Below are 21,425 nucleotides of genomic sequence, written 5' to 3' on the forward strand. Positions count from 1 at the left end.
GGTGTTGTTTGCCTGGTGATTCGCTCTGACCTCATTGCGCCACCTTGCTTTTTTCCCTTTGTTGGAAATTACTTTGTCGATCACTGATTGATTAATATGTGATTCCTTTTGCAAGATAGTGAGACCCCTTTCTCTTCTTTGCAACTACTGAAACCCAAATGTGTCCTGAAGAAGTGTACAACGAAACATGTAGACGTATTAGGGCTCATATCATATATAGATTGTTTTTTGTATATATGATTTTTATCGATGTTTCTTTCATGATCCTGTTGTTTGTATTATATATATATTTCAATAAATGCTAATTTTTTTTATAATTCTGCTGTTTGTTGTACCTTTAAAGTCTGACCACAGGTTTTCCTTTTTTGGAATTCTTTTTCTTCATTTCTTCACAAATTTACAGATGAGGCATTTTAAGTGCTGTTTCTTTTTTGTATTCACAATACAACACAACTCATAGCATACAAATATATGCCTACAAATATAAGCATGTACAATAAGTACGCATTAAGTAAACTAAACAGTTACTCAACTTAGGGTTTAAGATGTAATGTCCTTCATGGTTCCTTGCTCAGTTAAACTCAAAACATCTCCAAAGTTCTCAAGCTCCTTGCATCCATGTCTTCCTCTTTGTCCTTCCAAACACATCTGTTGTCCGAACACGTGTTTCTTTCAAAAGCTCCCAAGCCCCTCCCACCAACTTCCTGCATAGCAACTTCCTCTTCTCAGCTCCGAAAACCTATCCAACCGGTTTATTTACATATCAATGGGGGGGGGGCTGGCTTTTCTGCAAACAATATGCTCTTACTAAACCTAACTATATTATTGTTAGCAAGACAATACAAATAGCAAATAGGCCATAGCAACACATACCACCTCTTTAATTTATAGCATAATAGGAAACTTCTAACTGCAAAACTATTGTAGGGTGCCCACTGTTGCCTTGAAACACTTTCACTGAAAGGCATTGACTTCCAACGTAACAAATAAACTTGCATGTCTTTCTGTGCTGTCCTGGAAAGAACACAGGCCTGCTATTGTCCAGTCTTCTCAGCATGGCAAATTTTTGCAAAATGCCCCATTTTATGGCAACAGAAACCCCTAATGTGACTGAATCTACCATTCCCAACCACTTGCTTCCACTTCTTAAGCAATGCTGGTATAGGAATTCCATCTATTTCCTCTCTAGGGAGCCCCACCTTAAGTAAATCAATCCACATGTGTCTCCTGGAGATCATAGGCCTTGCTTCCCACTTATGGGAAGTAACAGTGGCACATGTCCTACTTCTGCTTACAGGCTTTGGGCCTTTGTCCTTTGTTAGGGCATCATTAGACTTGTTTATGAGGGCTGCACCCTGCTCATTCAAATCTTCAGTTCCGCCTACAGCGGTTTGAACACACTTCGAAGCCACTGCTAGTTTAACTTTGATTACCCTCCTCTCTAAATATTTTGCCTTGATTGCAGTTTCTTACAAACATTTGGATGCTACTGCAGTAAATCTCTTTCTAATTCTGCTTTTTCCCTCTTTTCAGATTCAATATGTAGAGCATGCAGGAAGTGCAACCCAAACACAGCAACTGCCCGTATCTCTCCCTTACTGAACCCAAAACTTTTGAGACTAAAATCTGAGGAAAGATCAGAGACTCCATTCCCCGAAGCTCTGTTCAAAGGAGAAGCATATCCAGCCAGCTCCTTTACAACAGACATCCACTGACTATTTCTGGCCCAGGTAGTAAGGGTGCACGCCTTCAAGTCCTCCTGGACACCAGAAATCTTTGCAGCTTTACTCTTCCTAAACAATGTACGCAGCATTTTCCCCCAGTACAAGCAACACAACACACCACAGAAAACAGGTCTGCTTCAGTTGAGATTTTAGCACAAATCCTGGCATGAGCCCCCAATGTTATACTTTGCGTCTATCTATTAAGGTTCTTGCGGTAAAAGCAAGGAAGCTTAGACTTCTATAGTCTATCAATGCTTTACTAAACAGGAAAAACTGCACATACAACTGTAGAATACACAATACAACACAACTCATAGCTTACAAATATATGCCTACAAATATAAGCATGTACAATATGTACGCATTAAGTAAACTAAACAGTTACTCAACTTAGGGTTTAAAATGTTAATGTCCTTCATGGTTCCTTGCTCACTCCAACTCAAAACGTCTCCTTGAGCTCCTCGCATCATGTCTTCCTCTTTATTCTTCTTCTATTGTCCGAACACATGTTTCTTTCAAAAGCTCCCAAGCCCCTCCCATCAACTTCCTGCGTACCAACTTACTCTGCTCAGCTCCAAAACCTACCCAACTAGTTTATTTACATATCAATGGAGGGGGGAGCCTGGCCTTTCTGCAAACAATATGCTCTTACTAAACCTAACTCTATATTATTGCTATCAAGACAATACAAATGGCCATAGCAACACAACTTGCACCATAGTGAATGAGTAAGGGATACAGTAGACCCTTTTTCAGTTTATTCAGTTTATTGGGACAATAAAAGAAAAAAAAATGCAGATCCTAATGGGCAGACAGATTCACAGAAGGAAATCTGAACTGTTGGCAGACTTTTCAGATTTTTAGAAGCTTACCCACCTCTGATTTGCTGGTCCAAGATTTAAGTGGAAAAAAATTATATACTGACATGTTTCAAGTGTTCTGCTCTTCTCAACAAGTATCAAAACAAAACAGACCTCAGATCTTGCCTTACCCTATTCCCAGGTGGTCAGCAATGCCTGTCTTGTATTCCAGCTTTGCCTACATCTGAGCTGGCGATGTTTGGTGGTGTAGTACTGCTCATGTGCTCATCTCTTCATAGACTGTAATGAGTGGCCCATAGATCAATAGATTTATGAGCAGCCCAACATGGACATAGCACTTGCATGCTTAATACTGTGCTCCCACTGACTAGGATTCAGATGTAAACAATGGTACACAGAGTTGGTGGTGTACCTGGAAGAAAAGTTAAGTGCTGATCTAAAGTCTGCTATTATGCATTTGTATTTTGTAAGGAGGGTTGGGAACAAGTATTATAGAATCTCGGTTCCACTTTATTAACCACTTGCTGACCAGGCCTTTTATAGAATTATTTGTTTACAAGTTTAAATTAGTATTTTTTGCTAGAAAAATAATTAGAACTCCCAAACATTTTATATATATATATACATATATATATAATATTTTTTTTAGCAGAGGCCCTAGAGAATAAAATGGCAATTGTTGCAATATTTTATGTCACACTTTCTGTCACACTGACACTTATGTCACACTTTGTGCATCGGTCTATTAAACAAAATTTTTTTGGAAAAAAATACACTTTATTGAATTAAAAAAAAAACGACAATAGTTACCTCAATTTTTTGTATAATGTGAAAGATGATGTTACGCTAAGTAAATAGATACCTAACATGTCATGGTTTAAAATTGCGCACGTTCGTAAATGGCAACAAACTACGATACTTAAAAATCTCCATAGGCGACGCTTTAAAAATGTTTACACGTTATCTGTTTAGAGTTACAGACGATACCTCACACGTGTGGTTTGAACACCGCTTACATTTGCGGGTGCGAATTACTTATGCGTTTGCTTCTGCGCGTGAGCACAGATGGATGGGATGCTTTATTTATTTATTTATTTTTCTTATTTATTTTACTTTTTTTATTTTTTTTTTAGACTGTTCCTTTATTATTTTTTTATCACTATTACAAGGATTGTAAACATCCCTTGTAATAGAAATAAGCATGACAGGTCCTCTTTATTGAGAGATCTGGGGTCAAAAAGACCCTAGATCTCTCGTTTACCCTTAAAAGCAAAAGAATTAAAAAAAAGTTGACACTTTGACTGAAAAAAAAACAAAAAAACATTTACTTTATGCCTGAGAACCAGAAGTGATGTCAGAGGTCGTTCCGGTCCTCCACGGGCATAGAGCCGAGTGGGGGCCATCAAGATCAGATTGCTTCCGGTTTACAGGCGGCTCTGGTAAACCCAGAAACGACCGAAAATTGGCGGGGGGGGGGGGGGGTGAGGGGGGCCAAATCACCCACAGAAAAAAATAACTGGGTTATGGTAACTAGCTGCTGCCATAACCCAAGTAATAAAAGTCAAAGTAATGACATATATATACTGTGGAAGGTCAGTTTAGGAAGAGCAACATGAAATAACACATAGGAAACAGAAATCATTGACTGTTTTGAATGTAACTGCTCTAACATGATAAAAGTGGAAATCTGATTGGCCGGTTATGCATGCTGTTAATATTTGTGCCCTCTTGCTGAATGCTAAATTTGCTATTATGAATTAGGGTACCCCCTTGCTGTATTGATAAATGGATTTGTCATATTTTGGTTCTATTATGCAAATGCTGCCTAGGCTATGTCATGTCTAGAAAACCAATGTTCCCATCTTTTAATCAATGTCACAGAGCCATCAAACCAGGAATGAAGCAACCCGGTGGTAAATTTAGGAAAACAGGAGTTCGGGCATCAGGACCTCCTCCCAAAGGTGTGCCTTTGAGATTCAACTTCCGAGCTATGGCTAATCACGTGAGTTCATTTTTTATCTCATTTACTCCGACCTGGAATATAATGCCTAACATAGCAAAAGTGGTTGTAGTGGTGACAATAATGCACAAACTGCAAGGGAACACAAGGGCAGCAAACTGTGAAAGACTGCAGCTACATTACTCATGTCTAAAGCAAAGTGTATCTCAACCCAAAACTAAAAATACAGTGTATTATATATTACAGGTTGCTGGGCTTTTTTATGTGGTGGCTGCATTTGTTTTGTTTTTTTTCAGGCTTGTTTTGGCTTTATTTTCACCTGCCAATCCTACAAATAATTCATGTCTATGCTTTTTCCACTATTGTATCGATGTGGCACCCATGGTTGTCACACAGGCTGGACTTGTCTGTCTTTATTCATCTACATTATATGGTGGATTGAAGGGACTAGTAGTTTAACTAAGACTTCTTTTCCCTCACAAGGGCACTGCATTTTTGACAAGATCAAAAGGTATTTTGTGTACTTGCTGAAAAATAGGGTTTTTATAACAGTTTACCTGTAAAATCCCTTTCTTTTGAAGTACATCACGGGACACAGAGCCATAGTAATTACTATGTGGGTTATAGTCCACCTTCAGGTGCTGGACACTGGCACACCCTAAACAGGAAGTTGCCTCCTATACAACTCCTCCCATACCGGAAGCATCTCAGTTTTGTAGCAAAGAAATACACCTGTATACTAGAAAGAGGGGCGGGACCTCTGTGTCCCATGATGTACTTCAAAAGTAAAGGTTTTTACAGGTAAGCTGTTATAAAAATCCTATTTTCTTCAATCGTACATCACGAGACACAGAGCCATAGTAATTACTATGTGGGATGTCCCAGAGCAATGCCAACTGAGGGGAGGGAGACACAACAAAAGTAGGGCACCATGAGATCAGAAGACTTATACTGCTGCCTGCAGTACACTGCCCCCAAAGGCGACATCCTCATGTCTTTTTACATCCACCTGATAGAATCTGGTAAATGTATGGATTGAAGACCAAGTTGCAGCCTTGCAGATTTGAGCCATGGAGGCTTGGTGATGCACTGCCCACGAAGCACTAACAGCCTTAGAGGAGTGCGTTTTGATTTGAGAGGGTAGAAACTACCTCTTTAAACCCTAAGCTAGAACGATTACTTGTCGAATCCTTTTAGAATAGTATATTTCCATGCTGCCTGTCCTCTTTTAGGACCTTCAGGCAATACAAACAAAATATCCGTTTTCCAAATCTGAGCAGTCGTCTTTACGTAGACTGCTCTCACCACATCAAGAGAATGTAGTGATTTTTCTTTCATAGAACAGGCTTCTAGAAAAAATGAAGATAGAATAATATCCTGGTTTAGATAAAAACCTGATACTATCTTCGGTAAAAAGTTAGGATGAGGACGCCATACTACCTTATCCTTGTGAATAATAATATGGCTCAAGAAAAAACAGCCAATTCTGATACCCTTCTTGCAGCAGATTTGGTTACCAGAAAAGATAGTTTCCTTGTCAAAAAAAAAAAAAAAAAAGGACCAAGGGAATATGTCATATCGGTCCAAAAAAAGGCTGTTTTGTAATTCCGCCAAAGACTAAATTCAAGTCCCAAGGGTTCAGGGGTGACCTAACCGGGGATTAAGCCGTGTTACACTCTGAATAAAATTACGAGCCAAAGAAAGCGAAGCAAGTGGTCGTTGAAATAATACAGATAAGGCCAAAACCTGTCCATAGAAAGCACTCAAGGCCAGCTTTATTTCTCACCCCATCTGCAGAAAGTAAAGGATTCTACCTTTGACCTATTTCCTGGGGTGCAACCCCTGGTTTCACACCAGGAGACATATGCTTCCCAGACTCCATAATATATAATTATGGAGGCCAGCTCCTTTGTATTAATCAAGATAGAAACCACTGAACCTGACAGCCCACGTTTCTTCAGAGTGTGGGTCTCAATAGCCAAGCCGTTAAATTTAGCATTTGTGAAGTAGGATGGAATACCGGACCTTGTAAAAGAAGGTCTGGCTGTGGCGGTAGGGTCTATGGGTCCCCTGCTGTCATCTTTACGATCCCTGCATACCAAGATTTCCTGGGCCCCGCTGGAGGCCAAAAGAATCACTGACTTCCCTTCCTGCTTGATCCTGCGAAGAAGTCGTGGACTAGGCAGAATAGGAGGGAATGCATAAATCAGTGAGAACTGATTCTACGGGAATAGCAAGGCATCTGTTCCGCATGCTAGCGGATCCTTTGTTTTTGACACAAAGTTGTCGATTTCTTTGTTGAACCTGGACGTAAACAGATCTATGTCTGGGATCCCTCATCTTTGACATTGACAGGAAGATATTGGGGTGAAGGAACCATTTTCCCAGGAACAACTGCTGGCGACTCAAGTAGTCCGCCTGCCAATTTTCTATTCCTAGAATGAAGACCGCCGATAGGCAAAGTACATTATTTTCTGCCCAAGATAGGATATGATTCAACTTTCTCTGGGCCGCACAACTTCTTGTGCCCCCTTGGTGATTAATATAGGCCATTGCTGTGATAGTCGGATTGAATCCTGGCAGGACAATACCGTAAACTGAACGTTCAGGCCCTCAGAACCAAGTGCTCTGCCTGAATTTATAGAATGATAATGGGCAAGGTCATTTCTTATCTGGGCCACTTCCGTGGTAACTGAAGGAAGGATTTTCCCCTTTGCAGATTTTTGGATATTAACCATAAACTGAGGCTCCGGCGTACCCAGCCTATAGTACCTGGTATTTCCAGGTGGTCCATCCGGGTGCTAACCAGACCCGACCCTGCTTAGCCTCCAAGATCAGACGAGATTGGTCGCTTTCAGGGCCTCAAATGAAGCCACCATCTTTCACAAACAACCTCATGCAAAGTTGAATAGAAGAATTCATCTTGCTTCGACCACCTAAATCAGTTCCTTTATGGCGCTGATCTTTGCCTGGGGCAAGAATACCCTTTACTGGGTGTACCTTTGACCAGACCCAAGTATCTTAGCCCTTTTCATGGTTTTAAAGAAGATTTCTCCTAGGCTGAGAAACCGACCTAGATATTCCAGGTAGTTGAATGTGGTGACCATACTTTGGTCTAAGTGGGCTACCGACTTGACTATCAAGAACAGATCATCCAGGTAAACCGTAATCATTATACCTCAGGCCTTTAATCTGGCTAGAAGAGAGGCCAGAACCTTTGTAAACACTCAAGGTGCAGTAGCTAGACCGGAAAGCAGAGCTACATACTGAAAATGAAGATTTTCCATCTTGAAAAGTAGAAAATAATAGTGAGCGAGGAAATAGGCATATGGAGGTATGCATCTTTGATGTCGATTGACGCCAGAAGTTCTCCTCCTTGTAGGATGGAGATAAAAAAGAGTGGTTATATTCCGGAAATAAATTTAGATTTTTGAGCTCCAGAATGTCCATTTGGATTTAACCAAACCCCAACCTCTGCTCTTACATGGGGGCCACCATGATCACTCTTTGCCAAAAGATGGTCCAATGCTTGAGAGAAAGACTTCTTTTTTTCTGGATCCTTAGGTACGTTTGATCTGAGAAAACGAGGAGGCGGGAACTCTTGGAACTCCAGTTTGTACCTTAGAGCTAGTGAGGAAGTCCCACATTCGTCTTGACACTCTTCCTGCCAGATCCTTGAGAACTGCAGAAGAATTCCCCCTATTGAGCGAGCGGGGGCGCCTCCTTATAAGGAGGCTTCAGTATCTTGTAGGTTTCCTCCCCCAAGACCTCTTTTGTCCCTGGGGTTAACCCTGAGGATTCCCTTTTGAACCTGACGGCAGAAGCTGTCATGACTGCCTGGAGGCTGATGCCCCTGGCACAGAAAAGGAGCCTTAAAAATGAAAATACATTTACTCATTTTCTTAAATGGCAAAAGGGGTACTTTTTCCACTAGAATTTCTTTGGATATATTATCCAAAACATCCCCAATAGCCGTTTCACTGCAAAAGGAAGACTAGCCAGGAGCTTCTGCATGGTGCTTAGCGAAGGGTGCAAGGCCTGAAGGATAGAATCTCTCAAATCAACTATTGCAAACATAAAGCTGCCAGATTCTGGGCCTGGTGAGCAGGATAACCTTGAACACCTGTTTAAACTGGTCTCTCAATGATTAAGCAATTACAGTCAGCGCAGGCTGAGACACTCAATCTGCCAGAGAAAAAAGTGGGGTTTTTTTTAATATGAATTCCAACTTTTTATCCGTTGGATCCCTAAGCATTTGAGCATTGTCTGCCGAACAAGTCAAACTTTTATTCACAGAGGATATAGCAGCGTTAATTGCTGGTATACCCCATTTTTAGTGAATTTTCTCCACCATAGGATAAAGTGTGAAAACTTTTTTAAGGAGGGAAAATAATGCTTATCTGGGTGATCCTCTCAGATACAAAAAAGCTTTTCCAACAATGAATGGACAGAAAAAGGCATGCACAGCTTGAGGAGGCTTTAGCGAACCCAAACCCAGTTGAAGGTACATAAATGTGGAGCGGACCATTCAGCAAGAAATTGCACCATCAATCTTAAGATTGAAACAGCTGATTCTCCCGCATTTGACACCTCAGAAGAGGAGTCATCAGCCTCACCATGGTCCCCTGAGGGAATTCGTCTTCTCCTGCCACTAGTTCCTCAGTTTGTGGGTCCTGGTCAATGGAAGAGAACTTGTCGCATTTTGACCCATACTGGGATGCGATTAGAGTCACTAAACTTTTTTTTTTAAAAAAACCTATCATAGCTAAGGAAATAAGATTTTTAGTAAAATAAACAGGGGCTGCAGTGTTGAAAACAGTTGCAAACATTTCATGGCCCCAATGCTCACTCTGACCAGCCACCCCCTCTCAGGGGAGGATGCCATTTGTAGAGATTAGTAGGCTTTCCAGAGCTTGAGGGAGACCCTTTTAGCTCTTTTTGGGGGTGTTTCAACCTTAGCCCGATGCACAAAGCAGAGGTACTACTAGAAGAAATGGCATCCACTGCTTGAGCAATAGTCCAGCCGCTGCCGCTACTATTAATGCTCAGCCTGATGCAAATAGTAAATGTGTCAAATAGGAAATGCCTGTGTCACCAAAACCTCGTTCATGCTCCTCTTTGCTCTTATGTCTCTCTGACAATTTTGCAGCCAGCACAAATGGAGGTTTTTTTTTTTTTTTACACACTCCCGCGTTGGAGGACGCCAACGCTGCCCTAAGCCCGCCCCCACCTCAAATTGTGCCAACCCTTCTCTTTCATAAAAAGAGTTTTCCCACGCAGGCACGGGCCTCCGATCTGACGGGATCGGATTCTGAGTGAGGGAGGGATGGCATGGAGGAGACCTGAAAGCCGCCGCCGAGTAGGGGCGGTGAAAGAAAACGGCATTGCCGATAGTTTTCAGTTCTCCCTTGTACTCTGCCTCATGAAGAGGGGAAGAGTTCAACCCAGGTGGGGGGTGTCTGGAGGAAGCAAAACCCCTCAAACTTACCGGAGGTCTGCCTGCTAGCCGGAGGAAAAAAGTCTGCTGCTTCTGTGACACAGCGTGATCTCTGAGCAAAGCATGAGACGGTATGTGCTCCATACAGCCCCCAGTGGTGACACTTAGGCACGACAACATTTACTTTAAAGGAGACATTTCATAGGAAAATTTAAAAATTCCTTAGAAAACTCCACTTACCTTTCCAGGGTTTTCTGTGGTAAAACCAGCAGACCCAATCTTCACCCTTCACAGTGGGTTCCGTTAACAAACCTTCAGGAACCGGGGACCCTAAGGGAACCCACAATCCTGGACCTGTAATAGCACCCTGCCAGTAAAACTTTATGGCCTTAATACCAAAAGTACTGGACCCCGGGTCCAGCTCTCTAAAGAGAGAAGCGTTTACAAGCAAAGACCTCGCTTCTTTGGACACGTGGCTCAGGTACCATTCAATTTGGCATAAAAGACACTTTGAATGGATCCGGCTGCATAGCTAGCCCCAGCAAGGATTGCTCCAGTGGAGCTCAGCACAGCACATCTTCACTCGTGACCAACACTTTAGACACTAGCGAAAAAACTGAGATGCTCCCGGTATGGGAGGGGTTATATAGAGAGGCAACTTCCTGTTAGGGTGTGCCAGTGTCCAGCACGTGAAGGTGGACTATAACCCACATAGTAATTACTATGGCTCTGTGTCCCGTGATGTACGATTAAAGAAATGTTCTTATCCTGAAAACTGTAAAATAAAGAATATTTAAACCCAACATTTCATATTCCTGATATGTGCCTGCTGTGCCATGCATTTGTATGAAAAAGTATTTTTTAGACAGGTTTTTATGGGGCTGGTGTCCACCAGCGTCCTAACAACCAGCATTCCTGGCTGACAACTGAATATAAACAGAGGGGCCGGGGATGGATGGCTGATATCACTTACTAAATATGAACATGACAATATCTCGGCGAAGTACAGCAACTGGATCGGATGTGTTGCAGAGATCTTGTGTGCTTTTGTTTGAGTGGGTGTCGTTCATTGTCATTGACGAGGATTCGCATCGCTGGATGAAGTGATTATTAATGGATTTTACGAGGTGGGGCTTTTTTTAAAACTTTTTTTTTTTTTTTTTTATAAAGGACTTGTAAAAACATGCGTTTCTTTATTTACGGTTTCCTTTTTTTGTGACTGAATAGTGGTACTATGTAAAAAAATGGCAAGAGATACCCCCCAAAATCCATACTAGACCCCTACGTTTTGTAGGACCAAACCTTTTTTTTTTTTCTTTTGTATATATTGTACAGATGTGCTCCTTAAGCAATATTAAAAAAAAAAACTGCTCCCCACAAAACATTAATTTATTTTTTTATTGAACTAATTTTTAAAGAAAAAACTTTTCTCCTACATAGAAATACATAAAACACTGCATGTACAATAGGCAAATTACAATAATAACATACAGGCACAAGCATAACAATAAAAAAAGAAGAGTTCTGTTGGTGCAACCTGAGGTGCATTTAACTATACCAGCCATATTTTTTCAAAATTATTGTGGCATCTTCTTTTTTGAAACGTTAATTGTTTACGATAAAGAACAGTACCACCTTTATCCAGTTATCAACTGTGGGAGGAGCTGGCGAAAGCCACTTTTTTTTTAGCCAAAAAGACGACATCTAGGTCAAGGAAGAGATTATCGTTATCTGAGCTTATGTAGCCACTTGGGTGTCCTATAAGTTCTATGTAGTATATACAGTATAGCTGGGTCATCCTACTGGAAATAAATAAAGATGTGTTGAGGACAACTCGTAAAATAAATTCCCATTGATCTTCATGTATAGACAAGAAACAACAAAAAGTGTAGCGCTAAACCGTATCATAGATGACAATAAATTGGTAGGTATGCAGTGAAAGGGATCACCTATGCAAAGACCTATTCATGGGTAGGAAGTCCTGATAAAGACGTTATAACTAAGAGATAACAATAGTTAGTCCTTGGGTAGACATATGGTAAACAGGTAAATCCAATGTCCCAAAAAGGCAGATCAGCTCACTACCACCGGGAGAAAAAAAGGCTTACCAGATGTGATGGACCCGACAGGGCATACGCTGAATTGGGTCAGATAAGGCTTGGGTGGTAAGTGGCTGTGGGTGTCTGTGATGTCGCGGATTGCTGGATTCCTCCACCTGGTACCCGGGTCCTGGAAGGTGTGAGGAGTCCCAAGGATGTAGATGATTCTGTGGATCCTAGGGGGGGGATGAGGTGTTCCGTGGATGGATCCCTCAAACCAGCATTCATGGATTGGGTGATGGTGTTAATGTGGAGAAAAGAAAGGGAGGGCCACATAGTGTAAATCCGAATATAAAATTTTAATAAAAACTGTAAGGAAATACACTCACGTATAAGTCCAAAGTATAATACAGCGCTGTGACAAAGTGGCGACAATGGGGTCCTACCCGACGCATTTCGTCCTAAAAAGACGTCATCTGGGGGGTTACCCCCACTGTAGCCACACTCATATATATAGGGGGTGCTTCAATGATCATGGAAATCAGCTCCGCATTGAAAAAACGGCACTTCCGGTATTGGCCCAAAATGGCCGACCGGCGTGCGTTCCAGACATGCGTTCCACATCTCACTTCCGGGTTAGGAGGTGAACTGAAAGTGGGGGAGCGATCTGGAACGAAAAAGAATGAAAAAGAGAATATATGCCAGACTGAGTCTGACAAAAAACCTTTAACTGGTGCACAGTGAATAAGTGCAACGAAGTGTAGCGGAGCACATTGCTTTGATTAAGAGCGGCGACACCAAGCACACAGTTCCCCGACATTATAAGTTACATCATAATCGGGTGTTTGCGGGTACACAATTTACAGTGATAGACCGATATGTTCCCTCATGGAGGGGCGGAGCCATGACCAGAGGTGTATCACGATTGGAGACTTTTTGGATCTATGAGCTCCGTACCCTTTTTCCGTTAGGTATCAATGTGGAGTTGGATGTCAACGCTTTCATTAACAGAGCCTGACATCCACCTCTAAACAACAAACTCTCTCCCTCCATCCTCACCCTATTTTGGGGTTCCGCGATTTGCTTCCTCTGTTTGGGGTTCCGTGTTTTGCTTTCGTTTTTTTGCTTTTTTGTCTATTCATACAATTTTAACTTGTTTTTATGTCTCATATATACCTATGTGGCACTTAAGTGTGCATTTTATTGTATTTTACTATAATCATTGTCATAGGAAGTGCCTATATGCATGCCCACATTATTTTGTACATTTATGTATTGGCATCTATGCATATGGGCACATTGTCCTATATACTGTTTCATGGAAGCCCGCTCCATTATTCCCCCTTTTTTACACTGGCTTTTATATTTTATATTTTTTATTTTTCTCATTGATTCTACAGTGTGTTTATCTAGTGTGAGATTCACATTTTTATGATTTTATGCCCATCCGTGCAGCTCATCTTTGCACTTGTGTCTTGGCTCCACATCCTCACCATATATACACATCACTAGGCAGTCTCTGTACTGCTTTCATGTCTGCTTATAATCCCTTAGCACTCTTTCAGTCCTCACTGCGCATGTCACAAGTCCGCTGACAGCGGCATCTCGTTTCAAGTACTGTTTTTACCAGCACCGCGCATGGCCAATCACAGTGCCTATGCGGCGCTCACCGTCCCACCCACTACTTCCCATCCCATGTATCTTTTTCCCCTCACTGCGCATGGCCAATCTTAGTGCTTTTGCTGCGCTCACCGTCCCACTCACGTCACTTCCTGTTGACATACTGGAGACACCTCCTTTCTCTGCGCACACATATTGCGCAATGCGCAGTATCGGGAGTTGTCCCGATCCACAACCACTTTGTTGCACTTATTCACTGTGCACCAGTTAAAGGTTTTTTGTCAGACTCAGTCTGGCATATATTCTCTTTTTCATTCTTTTTCGTTCCAGATCGCTCCCCCACTTCCGGTTCACCTCCTAACCCGGAAGTGAGACGAGGAACGCATGTCTGGAACGCACGCCGGTCGGCCATTTTGAGCCAATACCGGAAGTGCCGTTTTTTCAATGCGGAGCTGATTTCCATGACCATTAAAGCACCCCCTATATATATGAGTGTGGCTACAGTGGGGGTAACCCCCCAGATGACGTCTTTTTAGGACGAAACGCGTCGGGTAGGACCCCATTGTCGCCACTTTGTCACAGCGCTGTATTATACTTTGGACTTATACGTGAGTGTATTTCCTTACAGTTTTTATTAAAATTTTATATTCGGATTTACACTGTGGCCCTCCCTTTCTTTTCTCCACATTAACACCATCACCTAATCCATGAATGCTGGTTTGAGGGACCCATCCACGGAACACCTCATCCCCCCCCTAGGATCCACAGAATCATCTACATCCTTGGGACTCCTCACACCTTCCAGGACCCGGGTACCAGTTGGAGGAATCCAGCAATCCGCGACATCACAGACACCCACAGCCACTTACCACCCAAGCCTTATCTGACCCAATTCGGCGTATGCCCTGTCGGGTCCATCACATCTGGTAAGCCTTTTTTTCTCCCGGTGGTAGTGAGCTGATCTGCCTTTTTGGGACATTGGATTTACCTGTTTACCATATGTCTACCCAAGGACTAACTATTGTTATCTTTTAGTTATAACGTCTTTATCAGGACTTCCTACCCATGAATAGGTCTTTGCATAGGTGATCCCTTTCACTGCATACCTACCAATTTATTGTCATCTATGATACGGTTTAGCGCTACACCGTTTCTTGCATATACACTTTGTTGGTTGTGTTAGCTGCTTTCTTTTTGTCTTTCTTGTGAGCAGCGCAGAATTATTTTGTATATATCTTCATGTATAGAGTCTACATCCTGTTCCCATTTAGCCTTATGGGGTAAGAAAGCCAAAGTTATTTGAAAATCGACTAGCTTTAGATATACAATATTTAAGACACATTACCCCTTTTTAATCTAAGGCAACTCCGCTTCTGTTGGGCACACATGGCATGCTGAACTTCAAGATATCGAAAAAAGCTGGTTCTAGGGACTTGAAACTCAACTTGTGATTGTTAAAAAGAGTTCAAAACATTATCCTTAAAAAGCTGATAAACATATGTTATGCCTTGGATTCCCACTGTTTAAATATACCTAATTTAGCAACCTTCCAAAAACTATTGACTTCTCACGGAAGGGTATATATGGAAAATCCCTCATACCTAAAGAGGAGCTCCAGGCTGCTCCAAAACAAATACTATAGCTGCTGACTTTTAACATAAGGACACTTACCTGTCCAGTGAAGTGCTCACCTGAACCGATTCTTCAGTCGGATTTGGGTGCAGGCACTGGCATAATCAGTAAGGAAAACAGGAAATGAAGCCTTGCGGCTTTACAGCCGGGTTCGTACTGCACATGCGGGAGCCACTGTGTCTTATGAATGGTCACGTAGTCTTCTGGGAACTGTGATGTGTCCCAGAAGACTGCTAGGGAATGAAGGGGGCCGCTCTCCCCTTCCCCCCAAAAAGTGCCAAGTGTGCCAGTGGAGGGGAGGAGGGTGCAAACAAGCGGAGCTTCCCCTTTTGGGTGAAGCTCTGCTTTAAACATGGATTTGACTATGTCCCAAATTTTTGGGATCATTAATAACCTGAGAAAAGATTTCAAATACAATAACTTCTAACATCAAGATCACCAACAGGTTACCTAAGATATTTTGAATAACTAGTTGCGTAGAGTCACGATTCTCAATATCAAGAAGACCTATCAAGTGTTGAATCTGGGCAGCTATATAATATAGCTGCATATTTGGGAGTGCCATTCCCTCCTGATCTAAGGGTCTCTGTGATACCTCTAGCTTGACTCTTGGTGAACCTCCCTTATCTACCAACTTAAAAAATAAAGCATCAACAATATAAAACCAGTGCTTAGGAATCCAAATGGGTGCGTTCTTTAACAAATACAGCAGCTGAGGGAGCCATATAATTCTAATTAAGTATGAGACGGCACCAACTTTTACACTTGAGACAAATATGGTTTGGACAAGAAGAAATATTTATGCCCAGATAGAGGAATATTTATGCCCAGATAGATACAATTTTAACCAAGGCTGCAACATCAGGCAAATTAGTCCTTAAAGGGTCTAATGGAAGTAGACCATTAGACCTAAACCTGAAAAACAAAAAAAGCATATCAAGAACATTGATGGAAGTGGAGCTGCTTGGAATAAATCCAGACTGGTCCTCATGAACCAGTTTGGATATATATGGTGCCAGGCGATTAACAAGAACCTTTCACTAAAAGCTTGGTAATTATTTGTTTGCTTTGGTACCTGTCCTCCAGGGTGTTGCTCAGCTCCCTGTGCCCTTTATTTGACAACCCCTTGCCCATTAGCCTAGGAAACAGCCATCACTGAATTATGAGATTCGGTTCCCATTGATTTCAGTGGGCTTCTGATTCAGCATATGAATTTCAGTAAAGTTCACCAATCGTACCCCAAACTGAACCCCTGTTATTTTTTTCTGAAGTTTGCTAGAGAGGGTATATAATAGTGTGCAGAGGGTTCTTCCAGAATTTGGCCACACCTCCTTATCACCTGATGGAATATATACAGCGCTATTAGGAATTGAGCACAGGTACTGTAGATGTTACTTCCAAACTGAGCCCAGGTACATTCGGCTGATGATTAGGCACAGGTAGAAAATGATATAAAGGCAAGCTTGTGTTTTATTCTGTAACATAAACTGTGTTTAAATTCATATTCAATGGTTATTCAGTGGTTACCATTGACCTAAATGTTGTATGTTTTATGATATGTGTCAAGGATTGTTTTAGCAAGGGTGGCAAATGTAACAAAGAAAAGTGCTAATGCAATCTTCTGTATTCTGCAGACTAATGTCACACTGAATGATCGGTTTTCCTCCCTCAAGATTAAAGGACAGTTTACACCCGCCAGAAGAGGGGGTCGGACAGTCACTCTTGCTTAACATCAATTTTATTTCCCAGGAAAAGAGGAACACAGCTAAATTTCAACTTCTGCTCTAGGACATTTACTTCTGGATGGACAAGTCACATTCAATGCAATGCATTGTGGACCTGTGCTATAGAACTTAGTTATGCTCAGGTGTTTGTGCTGACAGTGTAATAAAATCCAATTAATTGCACCATGTATCAAAAAGGATTTTATAGAATATTGAGTAAACTATAATGGCTGCAAATACTTATAAACTTGCTGTGTTGGACTGATATTATTCATGATCTTAGATCTAGGAAGTTGGTCTGCTGTTTTATGCTATCCTAAAAAAAAGCTTTTTGCTTGACTGTGCTCCTTTAAAGGGATTTACATATTGGTTATAGTACATGCTGTTTGTCAGTTAAGTCTTTTAACAAACATACTGATTTTATTTACGTCTGCTCACTATGGTTTCTTCATGGCTTTTCACAAATGCCACCTGGATATATCATGTTATGTCCCAGACAATGGAACGGAACTTTAAGAGGTTTATCACTCCGGGAGGCAGGGCAGGCTTAAGATCACTGCGGTCACGTGATCCATAAACTCTGATACGAAAACTCCAGATCGAGAGCAGCAATCCAGAGCTTTCAGGTTAGGTGCCCCTAACGGTGCCGGGTGCGCACATCACACGCACTCTCAGCACAGCTGTATTGACAACAATTCACTCAAATATGCGGCCTCTCGGTGCCAAGGACCAGGGGCCAAGAGGCCGCATATTTGCGTGCGGACGACGCCAAGGGTTTAAGCTTCAGTAAGGATTGTGATATGAAGCCAGCAGTATGCATTACCCAATTTCTGGCCCTGCACAACCCCCCAACCATAGGAACCCCAACTTAGTTACACTTTGCTGCTCAAGCAGTGTACTTAAAGTGACATTAATGGTATTTTTTTATTTTTTAAAAATAACAAACATGTCATACTTACCTGCGCTGTGACGTGGTTTTGCACAGAGCAACCCCGATCCTCCTCTTCTCGGGTCCCCCACTGACGCTCCTGGCCCCTTCTCTTCCCTGAGTGCCTCAAAACAAGCTGCTTGCTATGGGGGAACTCGTGCCTGCTCGCTCCCAATCCATAAGTCACACAGAACAGGGCTCACACCAGCTCTCTCCTTACTGGCTGTGAGCTCAGTCAATCAATATGCAGAGCCCTGAGAGAGTAGCCACTCTCATGCACATCACTGGATCGTGGTTGGGCATTGGTAAGAATTGGGGGGGGGAGCATACTGAATGTTTTTTACCTTCATGCATAGAATGCACAAAGGTAAAAATACTTTCAGCCTTTAGAACCACTTTAAATTGATACTGACAGTGCCATCTGGGAAGACAATAAAAAACAAGAATTTTATTGAAAGCAGTATTTAAATGCAGGGACATTTCTAGGTTTAAAAAATATCTTCGGATAGACCTCATAACCAAGTAAGAAAACTAAGAAACTGATGATGAATATAAACTTTTTCTATTACCCTAGCTCTGGTAGATGGTTGAGTCTCCATCTTACTTGGGTCTACACTGTGGAAGTTTAGTGGCAATAAAGATATAAGTTGTGGTTCCATCCATGCCGTAGCTAGCTGTGCTCAGATTTGGGCTGAAGAACAAGACTACAGCACAATATCTCTCTGAAACCAATTAGGCTTTACCTTTTAAATGACAAAAGAAGGTTTCCACAAGTAACATAGGTTTCTATGGATAACCGCTTCAGTTTGGATCTCATGTTCCTTGATTTAACATGCACACACTGCACATCAGCCACATTAATGGCAGGAAGCACACACTCTAGATCACGGAAAATAAATCAAAACTGAAGCTGTTACCCCCCAGAAAGTTTTCTTTTGCCATTTGAAAAGCAAAGCCTGAAGTGGAGGAACACACTATACTTTATAACCTGAGCACCTTAGACAGCTGCTTATACCTCCGCTGCATGCACAAAAGCAATCTCAAAATGTTGGATGAACGTACAGTTAAAAATATCCTTAGAATCTGAGCAGAGTAATTTGTTTTAGAGGGCAAAGTCAAAAACATTGGTTCGCTAGACACCTTAATGCCGGACTTTGGAAGAACATGACAGAAGCTGTATTAAATGTTTTTAATGCTTGCAAAGGAGCTATTCAAAATTCTAAAAATTCTGAAACTATTTATTATTTTTTTCTTCAACATTTTAAGTATCATCTTTATTAAAAGTCATTATATATAACCAAATGGTTACATTTCGCATTTTATACACAAAAATGTTTTTTATACTTCTTAAATTATATATACAGTATGTTAAACATGTACCTGTTTTTTCTTTTTTGGCTACCTTGCCCACACAAAAGTATGTCATGTTCTTATTCAGTAAATGTTTTATGCTTACAGTTCTTAAAATATTTAAAGCTGAACACTGTAAAAATATTAATTTGAAGTGTATGCAGTGTGTGGCTGCTGCCATGTTATATGGTACCTGTACTTGCATTCCCCTCATACAGCACAGTCAGCGCTGCACGTTCAGTGCCAAAACTTACAGTTCCAGCTGGGGCACAGAGATCACAACTGGTTGCTTGCTCTACAGTTAGTCCATGCTGAAATCACCTTGTATTCTTTTGAATGAATGTAAGGATTCTGGATTGAAGAAGATGGTGACGTTATTTTTACAGTTCAAGAGGCCAAAAATATTAAAATGTTCAGCCTTAAAGAAGAAGTACAAGCAAAGCTGGTTTGGCTGTACTTCTCCTATGAATCACAGAAGTGCAGTTCATTCTTCACTTATATGACCCATTTTCAGCAGACCGCAGGCTGAAGCCACAGAGTCACAGGGCTGGTCCAGGCTGGACAAAGATTGCAACCATATGGTCAGCATCCTCCCAAAACCCTGGACCGGCACCTAGCTTAGCCTCTCAGTGAACTGAGGAGAACCTGAGCCAGCTGCTTCCATCCCTACCATAAGCCCAGTGCTCCAGTGAGCAAGGGGGAGCAGAGCAGAGAGCTGCTGACTAATAGTCAGCAGCTTTCTGCTCATGGAGCTGTGAGGACCGAGTAATCAGCGGGGTTTGATCGCTCAGTTCTCAGTCTTAGAGCTGGCGGGGGACACCTTGGTAAGTATGATTCTTTTAAAAAAAAATCCTGAACTTCTCTTTTAAAATTCATATAATACATATAATTCAAACATTTCCAGTCGGGGGTAGTCCAAAACTACCCAGATTTATTATTTGGGTTTATGTCTGCAGGTTTACATAACTAGCAGTTTAGTTACTCTCTTGGGGAACCTAGTGCCAAGACCTCTGTTCTATACAACTGCCACTGTTATTTCTATGGGGCTTACTCTACCTAGTCGATCCTTCTGTTATGTTACATTATAGAAATCTTAGCAGGAACACCAAGATATATGCTGGTAGCAGAATGAAAACTCATGTGTAAATCACACAACTGGCCAGTGGGTACTTCAGCCAACCAGCATCCCCCCATAGCTGGATGAGCAACACATTTACATTGTTAGGAAATCGTATACCAACACCCATTATTTCTGATGTACCAAGTAAGATATTTATTCCCAAATCCATACAATATTCATATAGGGTGCAATATACTGTACTAATACAGTAGATCTGCTGTATGTTGTAATTATTGTCAGTTATCTTTTGTAAACTATAACATGCTTGTCTTTTTTCATAGATGTCTAATATGCAGAGGATATTTGTTTCCTACTATATTACAAGTATCACCAGGAGGTGGCAGTAAAAGGATATGGTAGTATGTTGCTCATGGAACACTGCATAGTTCTAAAGTGTGTTGTGAGTGTGCGTTAGCCAAATGAATCCCATCCCAGTCTCACAACCAGGTCACAAGCACTGCGTAAAGTTCAGCTATTAGCTTTTGGGCTGCCAGTACATACTGCTGAAATAAATCAAAAGAAACCCTGCAGGGCTGATGGAAGCTGCCTACATGGTCAGCCTAAGTGCTTCACAGAATGTAGGATTGCTCTAGTTAGCAGTCTGTACACTCTATTGAATTATTGGTTATAGTTTGCTATTACTGAGCTCTGAAATTCAGCATCATTTGTCAGCTGATAAGAAACCAACCCAGTAAATTTAGTTAAAGCGTTTGTTAACCCAAAAAAAACCCCTGATCCTGTTCCCTTAAAGCATGTTATACAGCACAGTACTTGTGCTGTGCCATTTGGCCCCCTGTATACCCTAAAATACCTGGCTGATCCTGCCTGGCTATACCCTCCCCTCTGCAAACAGACCATGATATTCATGGCTGCTGAGCCCCTGATACCGTGGTCTCTTTGTGTGATTCCGTCAGCCGCAGCCTGCTATCTGCAGCTTTACCTGTGTCAGTCTCCTCTGTCCTCCTCCCCCTTCCTGCTCATACCTGTGCCCCCCCCCCCCGCGCTCCTCTCGTATCTAATCATAAATCTTCTTATCCCCTCTGTATCATTAGCACATCTGTCCCTGTGCC

The 21,425-nt window shown here is 41.7% G+C and overlaps 1 protein-coding gene across 2 annotated transcripts in view; it reads left to right on the forward strand.

Moving 5' to 3' along the window:
* Window positions 1–17,204, forward strand: part of LOC141107991 (UAP56-interacting factor-like) — a 113,316-nt gene extending 96,112 nt beyond the window's left edge. For both annotated transcript variants that reach the window (XM_073599131.1, XM_073599130.1), the window contains exons 8-9: window positions 4,427–4,547; window positions 16,868–17,204. In XM_073599131.1, the coding sequence (XP_073455232.1) occupies window positions 4,427–4,547; window positions 16,868–16,963 (217 nt within the window). In that variant the 3' untranslated portion in view covers window positions 16,964–17,204. The remainder of the gene's footprint in view (window positions 1–4,426; window positions 4,548–16,867) is intronic.
* Window positions 17,205–21,425: the final 4,221 nt, after the last annotated feature.

Source organism: Aquarana catesbeiana, linkage group LG09, assembly GCF_042186555.1.
Source record: "Aquarana catesbeiana isolate 2022-GZ linkage group LG09, ASM4218655v1, whole genome shotgun sequence".
Classification (NCBI taxonomy): domain Eukaryota; kingdom Metazoa; phylum Chordata; class Amphibia; order Anura; family Ranidae; genus Aquarana; species Aquarana catesbeiana.